Below are 13,121 nucleotides of genomic sequence, written 5' to 3'. Positions count from 1 at the left end.
TTGTGGATGTTATTTGGATAATGTGTACTTTCTACTGAACGGGTATAGCAATTTTCTACTAGCGCAATTTTCTGTAGTGGTTTTCCATAGCATGAGGAAATATCTATCGCGTTATAGCACAACAACCTATATCCATTTTCACTACACTCTTAGGCAGTGCTTTGCAAACCCTAAACACTTGCTGCATGGTAAAGATTTTTCTCATATCACTTTTACTTCTTTTACTAGTAACTTTAAATCCGTGCCTTCTTGTTCACAATCCTTTCATGAGTGGGAACATTTTTATCCTATTTACTCCAACCAAATCACTCATATTTTTGAACATTTTGGTCAGATCTCCTGATCTGAGATCTCTAAATTTCTTCTTTAAAGAGAATTGTTTCAGGTTCTCAACTCCATTTTCCTAAATGATATTGCTCATCCCTGGACTCATTTTTACAAACCTCTTCTGCACTCTCTCCAATGTCTTCACTTCCCTCCTAAAGCATGGTCCCCTGAACTGGGTGCAATATTTCAATGCTTTTAAGTTTCATGGTTAAAAATCACACAGCACCAGGTTATGGTCCAATAGGTTTAGTTGGCAGTACAAGCTTTTGGAGTGTTGCTCCTTTGTCACGTAGCTACAGTGCTTCCAAATAAACCTGTTGGACTATAACCTGGTGTTGTGTGATGTTTAACTTTGTCCAACCCAGTCTAACACTGGCACCTCCACATTCGTGTTTCATGCCAGCAGCAAATTTAAAAAATATGTTTAGTACATCAAGATTATTAACCTAGATCAAGAAAAGCAATAGTTCCAACTCTGACTGTAGAGGTCTCCACGATAAACATTGTCCCAGCCTTAAAGGCATCTATTAATCAGTAGTCTCTGTTTCCTGTCACTTAGCCAATTCTGTATCCATGCTGTTATTGTCTTTTTGTTGCATGAGCTCGAACTATCCTCACATGTCAGTTGTGTGGCATTGTATCAAATGGCTTCTGGAAGTCACTTAACTGTTTAATTTCTCTCTTTTCATCCATTCCTTCAGCTCCAGCTGTAAGAAGCCTAGAGATTTGCTTGTTTGAAAATTGAAATTGTTTGCTTCAACCTCTGTCTCCTCTTCATCTAATAATTCCCAGTACAGCCAGGACTTTATTCTAGTCTGGATGCCATTATCATTCTCCAATCTTCCTTCCACTTCCCCTTAGGTGACACCAGCTCTATCACATGACATTCATCTATTGCTCCTTTAATTTTGCTCCTATTGAAATTCTCAGCACACAATCATTGCTTCAATGCTCTTTAGCATCAGTGATGATCATCCTGATGCTGTCCATGCACAACAGATGGTCCACTTCCCCAGATATGTACAATTCCAGATCTCATTTTATCTTCAAGTTATGCAGAGTCCAGCAGACCACAGCTTATCGGGGACATATTTAATACTCTCTCTGTGTGGCTGCTCAAAACTTGGTCACTTTTTGTAAACAAACCATTCCTGGACATCAGCAGTTCAGGAGGGCAGCTCACCATCACCACCAGCTTCTCAAGAGCAACCCAGGATAGGCAACAGGTACCGGCCCAGCCAGCGTCACCCATGAAAGAATATTTGCCATAAAACTCTTCAAAGTCTCTCACGCTGGAACTGCACAGAGCTGATCTTAATCTTATTTATGCAGTTGATAGCATCACTTTGTCCGTGCTACCTTCTCCCACATCCACATGGCTACCCGTTCTCCCAATTCCAGCAGCCAACAAAGGGGTGGGCACTGTAGGAATGTCCCCTGACTGGACAGAGGAGACATGAACACCTCTACTTTCTGTATCCCCTGAGCTGGAGGGTCGGAAATCCGTCAGCCTCCCCTTGTCTTTGAACATCAAGGCAAATTGAACCCACAGAGTACCATCATGAGGGAAATCTCATGCAGAATGGAACCAAGCCTCCGGTTTCTGCCAGATTTATGTTGGATGGTGCTGTTGAACTTTTTTGGAGTTGGAGTTGAGAACCTCTGAGTGTCTCTCTCTCTCTCTCTCTCCAACTTTGTCGCTGCAGTGAGTGAGCTGACAGTGAGAGCGGTTCAGACTGGGGCAGACACTCCGCCCCTGCTTCCACCGCACGCACGTCCTTTCCGGACCGGGGTTGGTGCTGGGGAGGCTGATCTTCAGCATCTTTCCCCGGCTCTCGGGCCCTCACCTGATCCTCCCCCCTCTCCATCCCAGCCAGCGAGGGGAGGGGAAAGCAGCTTTGGAAGGAGGTCCCTCCCCGGGGCTGATTTGAGTGCTCCTTGCCTTCCGCACGATGGACGAGCCGGAGATTGAGCGGCGCTCCATGGCCGAGGAGGATCCGAACGGTAACGAGCACGGAGCCGGGGCGAGGAGCAGCACGGTACCGCGCTGGGGACCACAGCACGCCGGGGCCAAGGAGCTCGCACAGCTTTACTCACCAGGTAAACAGGGGAGCACTCCGGGTACACTCACTCACCCACCCCCTGGGCACACTCCCCCCAGTCAGGGCTGGAGACAAGGCAGTGCCCAGCCCAGCCCGGCTCGGCTCCTACCCAGCAAGTACCACTGGGTGCTTTCCCCTTACAGAGCAGAAACGCCATGACAACAGGTAGTCTCTGGAAGTTTAAGAAGAGGACGTGACATTGACCCTTTAACAGCAAACCAGAACTAATCAAGTTGTTTTCCCCCTTTTCTTTTGCCCCGCTGTAACGCTCCACTACTTCTCTGGAAGGTGCAATGGTCCATGTTTCTACCCCTTGCTGCTGTCAAAGCATGTGTATCCGAACTGTACAGGGAGCCGCTGAGTTCAGGATTCTGATCGCTCCATTGCATTGTCAGGGTGGTCAAACTGGGACACCGAGGTAGCTAAGTTATTGGAGCTTGCAGTTTAGATAGTGCTACAGCATCACGTGTGAGGGCGGTGGCACCCCCTGGGCTTTGAGTCAGATGTTTGTGGGTCCAAATCCCACTGCAGAAACTCGGGCAGATCATTTCAGACACTCCAGAGCTCTATTTAGAGAGTGGCCTAGTGTCAAGGATGGCATCTTTCTGATGAACCAGTCTCCCAGATGGGCCAATAAGATCCCATGGGTGCTATCTTGAAGACGTGCAGGGAAGTCCTCTCTGGCGTCTGGCCCAATATTTATCCAAAACCAATTTCTCAAAACCAGGTGGTCAATAATCATTATCACATTGTCATTTTCTCTGTGCACATTAGCTGCACTTCCTACATTATGAATGACTATAATTGAAAAAGTAATTTGGTCATGAAGCACTGAGATATGCTGATGCTGTAAAAGGAGCCATATTAATAATGCAAGTCTAGCTTTCAAAAAAAATCGGTTTTTAATGTTGCTGACAAGAAGTGGAATCTTAAAATGCAATTGATTAACACAAGTGAGGAAGTTTGGGCGTGTGACTTTTTGATGCAACAACACCAATTTGCATTCATTTTGTGCTGAGCCAATATAAAATGTCTCAAAGCGATCTTAAAAGAAAATATCATATGGAGCCATATAACATATTGGGACAACCTTTTGCTGTGTGCAGTTAGGTTTTAAGGAATATATTAAAGGAGGAAAGATAGGTAGAGAGGCTTAAGGAATAAATTCCCTGAGCTTTGGGGTCTAGCCAGATGAAGGCATAACCACTGCTGGTAGAGTGATTTATGTAAGAGATGCTCAAAGGACTGGAAATTAGAGGCATGCAGATATCTTGGCAGGTTGTAGAGCTGGACGAGACTACAGAGACAGGGAGCGGTCAGACTGTGGAGAAATTTGAAAACAAAAAATGAGTTTTAAAACTGAGACATTGTTTACTTGAGGGCCAGTATAGAGCAGTGGTAATTAATGGATTGGTCTCAGTGCAAGTTAGGGCAGGGACAGCACAATTATGGTGAGTAGAATGTGTAAGGCCAACTAGGGGAGTGATGGAATAGTTGAATCTGAAGGTAATAAAGCATGGATGTGGGTTTCAGCAACAGAAGAGTTGAAGTACGGGCAGCGATGAGTGATATTGTTGAGGTGGAAAAGGCAGTTTAGTGACAGTATGGACATGAGATTGAAAATATATCTTGGGGACAGATATGAGACTGAGGTTGCATACAGTCTGATTGAGGCCCAGATGTTGCTGTGAGAGAGATGGAATCAGTAGTGAGAGAATCAGAATTCTGGCAGGGACTAAAAATAATCTATGAACATATCATCAAGGAACAAGACTAGGCCACTTGGCCATTCAATAAGATCATAATTGATCTGACTTTAACCTCAACTCGACATCCCTGCATATTCTCTTTCATCCCCTTGGTAATAAAGAATCTATCTACCTCTGCCTTAAAGATATTTAAAGATTTTGCATCCATCTACTAAAAACAAATGACATAATGTCATTAACATTGCTGTCAACTAGTGAATACAAAGAGGAATGAATTGACTCATCCAGTGATGCTGAGCAAGGATAGTATATATTGGATTTCTGGTGATCTTGAATGGATACATACCTCTGTCTAGGATTAGTGGTGCTGGAAGAGCACAGCAGTTCAGGCAGCATCCAAGGAGCAGTAAAATCGACGTTTCGGGATTTTACTGCTCCTCGGATGCTGCCTGAACTGCTGTGCACGTCCAGCATCACTAATCCAGAATCTGGTTTCCAGCATCTGCAGTAATTGTTTTTACATACCTCTGTCTAGCCTGTCCCCCCTCAGTACAAATGTGTGAAGTGGATTCACTCAGTTGGCATTACTGTAAGGGAAACCACTTGAATTGCCCTCTGATTCTATTTTTAGTAACAATAGGAATTGACACCAGTGGTGGGAAGTTGATGCGACTTCTGTTCTTGAAGGGCACATCCACTTCACTCAAAAAAAAGGAGAGCTTACAGATACAAGATTCCACAGAGGAATCCTATAAACAATAATATTATTTGGAAAACAAATCATCTTGGGACACGTTGCTGTGCAATCCTGCAGTTGTCTTCTGTTTTGAATCTTTCACTATCGTAGCTAAGCTATATCTTTGTTGAATTGGATTTGTTTAGTCCCAAATGATGCTATGCTGAAGGATATGCTCTGGTTTATCAAGCGTCTATGATTGACAGTTTCTCAGTCGCCATACAAAATTATTAGGTTCTGACTTTTGACTGTAAATTAAAACTCTAAATGCTGCAAACTTTTTAATTAAAGAGCTTAAAATTAAAACTGACTATTTTATTTAAATACATAGACTAAATATAGAGCAGGACAAATACTACTAGTAATGATTAAATTAGAATTCTTCATCAGGCATGAGAATTGTTTTGCCCTTTAACTAAAATTAGAGATCTGCTATTTTAAATATAGTTGAAGATGTCACTAATTACAGGCTTACACCCAATGTTGCCGTTAAGTTAATTCACTGCTTACTGTGGAAGTGAAACTGCAAGTACCTCATTTAATTTCTGATCTGTATTGAATTAGATTATCTCAGTTGGGGTGATGGTTAGGCACAATATTGGGCCTCAGCACCTTTTGGGCTTGGGAATGGAAAATCATCCATGGTTCTAGTCCCTGATTATAATTTCAAAGCCTCTGCCAGAAAGGGCACATGTTGGACAAGGGTGGGATCTCGGATGCCAATGAAAATTCATTTAGTCAAATAAATATTGAGTTTCTGGTGATCAGGAACCGTTACATACCTCTGTATAGCCTGTCCCCCCCTCAGTATGTTGTGTGAACTGTTCACTCAGTTGGCATTACTATAAGGAAAACCACTTGAATTGCCCTCATGTTCAAGTGACACATATGAATAGGAGAAAGTGAGGACTGCAGATTAGATTAAATTATATTACTTACAGTATGGAAACAGGCCCTTCGGCCCAACAAGTCCACACCGACCCTCCGAAGAGCAACCCACCATAAGAATTCCCCCACATTTACCCCTTCACCTAACACTACAGGCAATTTAGCATGGCCAATTCACCTAACCTGCACATTTCTGGACTGTGGGAGGAAACCGGAGCACCCGGAGGAAACCCATGCAGACACTGGGAGAATGTGCAAACCCCACACAGACAGTTGCCTGAGGCGGGAATTGAACCCGGGTTTCTGGCGCTGATGCTGAAGATCAGTTGAAAAATGTGGTGCTGGAAAAGCGCAGCAAGTCAGGCAGCATCCGAGGAGCAGGAGCATAAGCCCTTCATGATGAATGTGTTGTTGGGGGTGTGGGGGGGAAGAAGAGGAGGGTGGGGGAAGGGGGCTGAGAAATAAATAGGAGGGGGGAGTGGGGTTGGGGGGTGGGTAGCTGGGAAGGCGATAGGTGGATGCAGGTGGGGGGGGTGATGATAGTAGGTTGGAGCGGATGGGGGGGAGAAGGAAGGTGGGCAAGTGGGACAGTTCAAGAGGGTGGTGCTGAGTTGGAGGGTTGGATCTGGGATGATGTGGGAGGAGGGGAGATGAGGAAACTGGGGAAATCGACATTGATGCTGTGTAGTTGGAGCATTCCAAGATGGAAGATGAGGCATTCATCTTCCAGGTGTCAGGTGGCTAGGATTTGGCAGTGGAGGAGGCCCAGGACTTGCATGTCCTTGGTGGAGTGAGAGGGAGAGTTGAAGTGGTCGGCCACTGGCAGTGGGGTTGTTTGGTGTGTGTGTCCTGGAGATGTACCCTGAAATGTTCTGCAAGTTAGCATCCTGTCTCCCCAGTGTAGGGGAGACCACATCAAGAGCAATGGACACAGTAGATGAGGTGTATGGATGTGCAGGAAAATCTCTGCTGGATGTGGAAGGATTCTTTGGGCCCTTGGATGGAGGTGAGGGGTGAGGTGTGGGTGCAGGTTTTACACGTCTTGCAATGGTAAGGGAAACTGCTGGGAATGGACGATGAGTTGATGGGGGACGTGAACCTAACAAGGGAGTCATGGAGGGAATGGTCTCTTCAGAATGCTGATAGGGATGGGGAGGGAAATATATCTGTGGTGATAGGGTCTGATTGTAGGTGGTGGAAATGGCAGAGGATGATGCGCTTTATCCAGAGATTGTTGGGGTGGAAGGTGAGAACCGAGGTGGGGGTTCTACCTTGTTGCGTTTGGTGGGGGAGGGGTTCAAAGGTGGAGGTGCAGGAAGTGGAGGAGATGCATTGGAGGGCATTGCTGATCACGTGGGAGGGGAAATTATGGTCCCTGAAGTAGAAAGCCTTCTGGGATGTTCTGGAATGGAATTGCTCCTCCTGACACATATAAATGTTTGAAAAACAAACAGACTGCAAAGGACTGGATAGTCCTGTTCCAGGCAGACATGATGCAAATAGCATCAGGATCCACTGTATTACTTTCATCAGTAACCATGTAATTGCTTAGGAAAGATAAAGAAACAAATAGCGAAAGACAACATGAGTCGATTCAGAGGAAAGTTGATCATAACCAGTTCTGGGAGATCACACTACATAATTACTGCTTAATGTCTCACCTATCTTTCAGACACAATGATATCAGTGACAGTTTTGGGAGGGATCATAAAGAAAATTGAATACAAAATCAGCAATTAATGCAGGGCAATAGTGGGACCACATATGGAGTATTATTTACAGTAATGGTCTCTTTATTTAAGGAAGAATGGAAGAAGTTCAGAGAAGGTTTACTAGACCTAATACCTGGGTGAAAAGTTGGACAAACTAGGCTTGCATCCTAAGTTTGGAAGAGCAAATGATGACTTGATTGAAACATATAAGAAGATCTCAACAGTTATTGTAGAAAGGATTTTTCCACATGTGGAAGAATCTAGAACTAAGGGTTACTGTTTGTTTACTTATGTCCTCCCATCCACCTTTGTCCTTATACCAAATATCTATTGTAGACTGAGCTGAGGAGCCAAGTTGAGATGGGATGAAGTAAAGTTCTAAGAGTCTATTGCAAAAACCTCACTCAGTCATCAAACCCTACAATTATGTTTGCATTCCTTCAGCTACGTAATGCCTTATAAAAAGAAACATTTCTTTAAGTGCACAGACTCTTATAACAAGCATTGGAATTAATAGTTTGATTTCAAAGTGTCTGTAACCACTTGTAGTAGCTAATCAAACGATGAAATGGATGACATTCTTTGGTGATGATCATTGGTTGTGAAATCAGTCATGCAACACTATTTCAAGAATGCAAACCCCCAGTCTTATATTGACAGTGAGAGGAAAATAGGACACCAATGATTTATTTAATTCCTGAAAATTTCTGTCCAAGATTTAAAGTGCAGGGCGTTTAAATCCATGGCAGCTCTTGTTGACATTTGTGTTTGACACATCTTTTTGCCATTTTTGACAATTTCTCTTAACACTTCTCTCAGGTCCTCTCAACTTTGACAGCTTTATTTGACAGGTCAGTTGCCATTCCCAATGAGCTTAACAGTTATTGAGTTAATGGACTGTGTGTGTACATTCATGATTAGTTTCACCAATTCCAAAGGGCAGCTGTGCTCCCCCAGAGGTGTCTCAGGGTCATATCCAAAACGGTGTCTTGGCTACTTACAGAAATGTATTAAGATCTCGCGCAGTCTTGCCAAGTTTACACTGTAAATTTGAGGTTTTGCACTCCCACGCTACCTGTTCCAAAGATGCTAAATGTTTAACATCACTTGGAGGACTTGTGTTTTGAAGGATCATGGAACATATTTATTTAGTGATTTGTGAAAATATCTGAAGCAGTTTCTTTAAAAGACTTCCTAGAGATCAAAACGAACTGGTGATATTACTTGTTTCCTGTAGACTCCTGGTGATGTTGTTTTGAGCAGTGGCTGGTTGGAGACCTGGCTGCCCCTACTTGTTTTACCTGGTTGAGTTGAAGTGAAGTCTGCTATTAAAAGTTGAGTTGGAAGAAAGCTCACTATGAACTCGCTGCCCAGCTGATCTCTCCCATTTCTAAAAAGGAAACTCTCTCTGTGTCAGTTCAGAGTGGAATCTAATTGTTCTTTTCAAAGAGTAATTAAAAGAACATCGCAAGCTTGCATTTCTTGGACAAGGTGAGAGCCAAAGTGTGACTAACATTGGGGGATTGCTGACAAATCTGTGGGATTTGCTTTCACTGCAATTTGCCATGTGATGAGCTCTGTGGGTGTTTGCTAACAGTTTGTCACCCAAAGTTACCTCATAATAATTCTGGATGTTTGAGCATAAATTGTACATACATTGCTTTACTGTTCTAAAGTTCTGGAGTCAAGGCTATTCTGCTTCTTTAAAACCATGCAGGCAAGTGAATACAAATGTCTTACTCTCCCGAGTAGCTCTGTGGTTAACACTGCTGCCTCATAGTGTCCAGGTTCAATTCCACCCTTTGGCAACTGGCTGTGTAGACTTTGTTCTCTTGGTAAATACCTGGGGTCTCAAATTTTATCTATGTTAAACAAAAGGCTTCCTGGTCCTTTATCAGACTGTAATATAAATTTGGCAGTCTCTTCCGGGAGCTTACATTTCTTAAAATAAATTGCATTTGATTAACCTGATTGAATTGTTTGACTAAGTCATATGGATTTAAAAAAAAATGCTGCATAATAGACTTGTTACCAAGACTGAAATCTATAGGATTAATAGGACAATGGCAGCTTGAGTATAAAACAGGCTCAGAGAGATATTAGACCTCGACTGATCTTAATACCTATCGATCTCTAAGACATGGATAAACAGGGCATAATTTTAAAGCTTGCAAATTGTGTCAAACTCAGGGAAGATAGTACCAGACTTGAGGACATCAGCCAATAAAATGGGCAGGCAGCTGGTAGATGCAGTTTAATCAGAGGATTGTATTGCAATAAATGAGAAATGAAGTAATATAATATGTTTCACAGCTTTATAACCTGCTCAAGGGTTAGCAGCCTGAGGAATACTTTTGTACTGTAGTCACTCTTGTAAGAAGGAAAAGCCTACAGTAATTAATGAACTACGAATGTCCACAATAGCAATGTGATAATGACCAGGTAGTGAAGTTTTGGTGACATAGTTTGAAGGAAAAATATTAGCCAGGATAAAGCTGACAGTTCCCCAAATCCTCTTTGAAATTGTGGGACCATCTACATTCTTCTGAGAGGCCAGATGGGGCTCTGATTGAATGGTTTAATTCCAGCACCCCTGACAGTGCAGCATTCCCTTAGCACTCCTTATTATCTTTATATTATTCTTGAACATGAACTGGGGAATGGAGCTAAACTTGACAACAAACAGATAGGTCAATGCAAATGTTTCCCTCTCCTGGGCAGCATGTTGGCTCAGTGGTTAGCAATGCTGTCCCACATTTCCAGGGACCCAGGATCGATTTCACCCTCTGGCAACTGTCTGTGTGCAGTTTGTAATTCTCTTTGTGCCTCCGCGGATTTCCTCTTGTTGCCCCAGTTTCCTGTGTCAGTCCAGAGATGTGCAGGTTAGGTGGATTGGCCATGGAAAATGCAGAGTTACAGGAGTAAAGTAAGAGGGTGGTTTTGGGTAGGTTGATGTGATTGGACATGATGGGTCAAATGGCCTGCTTCCACGCTGGAAAGACTCTGTGATTTTAAGAATAGTGTGGGTTATCTTAATTTCAGCACTTAAACCATAACCTTCTGACCTCGCCAAGTACTACAAATGGAGTCAAGGTGACATATAAATGAAACAATACTGGCTCAGATATTCTGAACAGTCACTGCAGCAATGTGGACTGGAGTTATGTGTTGGAAATGTGCAGAAATCCTGAGGCAGCTAACTCTCTGGGAATTATATGGGGAAGTTGATAACACTGAAGGACATTCCCTTGAATCTGGAACTTTCTAAAGTCATCCCCTAATTCCAGAGTATGAAGGGTCCCAACTCACTTAAGTTTAATAGCTACCCAGGAAAAATTAGACGATTAAAAAACCACTTTTAACACCTGCAGAAGACTATTAAACCATACTGGCCATCACTGCCCCTCCCGACCCCTCAACAGCATCTGCTCTCCGAACCCGACACCTTGCAATGCTGGCTCTGACAATTTCCCTCCCACCATGACCCAACAACACATCATCCCAAACCAATAACCAATACCTGGTGAACCTGACACCATGTCCCAAATAACATCTGCCCCTGCAAAGCATGACACCTCTCCCCTCCACCTCTCCAAAACTGGAGACCTGTGTGAGCCTGATCTCCAAAGCACCTTTGGGGCTGGGGCCTGAAGTTTGTGGGAATTAAAAGTTGTGAAGCTGCCTCAGGATCCTGACACCTGTGGGACAGTTTCGAACTTTGAAAGGAGTGACAGTGGGTTGGGGCAAAGGGCAAAATATGCAAAACATGGTCATTGCTAATTACTAGTTCCTTTAAGGGCCAATCAGTTTGAGATTGAATTTCTAAAATCTTTTTCTGGTGAACCCAAACAGTCTTGTGGCATAATTGTTGAATCTACCGTGGAGTCCTGGTAATTTGCTTTGCATTAGCTTTTAAATTTATCCTGCGATTTCAACAAGTGCTGTTCCCACCCTTAGGTCCATGGGTGAGTTCCATTATGTTCCCCATCAAAGTTAAAATGGCTGCCACCTGCCCATGCTGCTGGAACCAGGAAGACATTTTCCCTTCTAGACTCCCAATGCCTCTAATTGGACGCTGGGCTTACCACTTGGCCAATTTGGCTTGCTTGCACTAAAAATAACATTGTGAGCACAATGCAGCTCTGGTACCTAGGAATACATCTGGATGGCAAGTTCCTGACCCCATTTTGCAATTCTGGCCTCAAATGTTTGCTAAGTTTTCCTCCTCAGAAATCCATAAAACCCTTTCTGCAATGTTTTGTAGTGAAAGCTGTCACTAGCAGCAGAAAAACAGAAGAGAAAGCAGCGCCTATACAAACTACATTTAAAGAAAAAAAGGTGAATTCATTTGTGTAGTGCCTTACAGCAAATGAAGTATTTTTGAAGTGCAGTTGCTGTGATATTGCAGGAAAAATGGTGAACAATTTATACAGAGCAAACAACCATGTGATAGAAAACAGACTATCTGTGCTTTTGTGATGTGTTTTGAGAGAAAATATTGGCCCATCCACCAGGGATAACTCTTAAGGTATTCTTTGAAATATTGTCATAGTATGTTTTACATGACTCAAGCAAGCAGATCAGGTCCTCTGTTTAATATCTCCGCTGAAAACAGTCTGTCCAACAGTCTGACACTCCCTCAGTAATGCACTGCAGTGTCAGTCTTGATTTTTATGTTGAAGCCCTAGGGATGGAACTTGAGCTTGGATCCCTTTGACGCAGAGGCGATCGTGTTACCAACTGAACCGTAGTAAATGACTCTGGAAATTTTATACCTTCATTGGCTTAGATTGTGATTTAATGGCAAGATTTTGAACTTAGCTGATGATATTGAGTATGGTTGTGAAGCTAATTTTTTGCTTTGTGCATTGTGTAAAAAAAAAAGTCATACCGTTCTATTTACAGAAAAGAATATTTGATCTCATCCATGTCTCTAGTGAAGTGAAATTATAAACTGGTGACAGCCAGGTTTCAAAATGTCCTGGAATAAATTAAGTGAGGTCAAGTTTTAAATGTGAATAACCATGCCTTTATTAACTTGAAAATATCTGGTGTGCAAATTGTCCTTCCCCATATTAACATTCTTTACTTATTGGGTGTAAAACTTGACATGAGACTTAAGTCAGTGTTTTGCGATTACTGCATGGTCCCATAATTCAAATCTATTGAGCTTTGACCTCCCATAACAATTAGTTAGTCATAGGGTGGACAGATTAACAACTCTCTGAAGTCTTAAAATCATTTACAGGTAAAATTTGTTTTTTGCAAAAATTGAGCATATTGAGTGTAATACTGCTGCATAGAACACACTGCATCAATCAGTCTTTAAGGATTACATATGGGTCTGCGTTTGGCTTTCAAGTACCTTTTCAGATGCCTTTGTTTGCCTTCATGATGCAGCTTGATGAATGGTTTGAGGTAGCAACATCTTGCAGGTAAGATGGTAGAAAAAAATATCATGAGGAGCTGTAGCTGTTGGCGAAGTGGCAGGGTGGGGGTGGAATAAAAGACACCCAACCAAAAGAGGAAAGATTAGAAGGGATGATCAGAAGTTTGATCAAAGAGTTGAGTTTTAAACATTTTAAAGAAGTTGACAGAGGTAGCAAGGTAGAGATGTTCAGAGAAAGATTGCCAAGTGTGGGGCCTC

General features: G+C 42.8%; 1 protein-coding gene across 1 annotated transcript in view; it reads left to right on the top strand.

The window, feature by feature from the left end:
• Positions 1–2,101: 2,101 nt before the first annotated feature.
• Positions 2,102–13,121, top strand: part of peds1a (plasmanylethanolamine desaturase 1a) — a 140,513-nt gene continuing 129,493 nt past the window's right edge. Inside the window, exon 1 of the mRNA XM_043706931.2 lies at positions 2,102–2,427. Within this exon, the coding sequence (XP_043562866.1) occupies positions 2,280–2,427 (148 nt within the window). The 5' untranslated portion in view covers positions 2,102–2,279. The remainder of the gene's footprint in view (positions 2,428–13,121) is intronic.

The sequence above is a fragment of the Chiloscyllium plagiosum genome, unplaced genomic scaffold (assembly GCF_037043375.1).
Source record: "Chiloscyllium plagiosum isolate Xiang-an unplaced genomic scaffold, Cpla_swu_hap1 HiC_scaffold_17, whole genome shotgun sequence".
NCBI classification, from domain to species: Eukaryota; Metazoa; Chordata; class Chondrichthyes; order Orectolobiformes; family Hemiscylliidae; genus Chiloscyllium; species Chiloscyllium plagiosum.
Note: the sequence above shows the minus strand (reverse complement) of the source record. Positions and strands in the feature narration are given on the sequence as shown.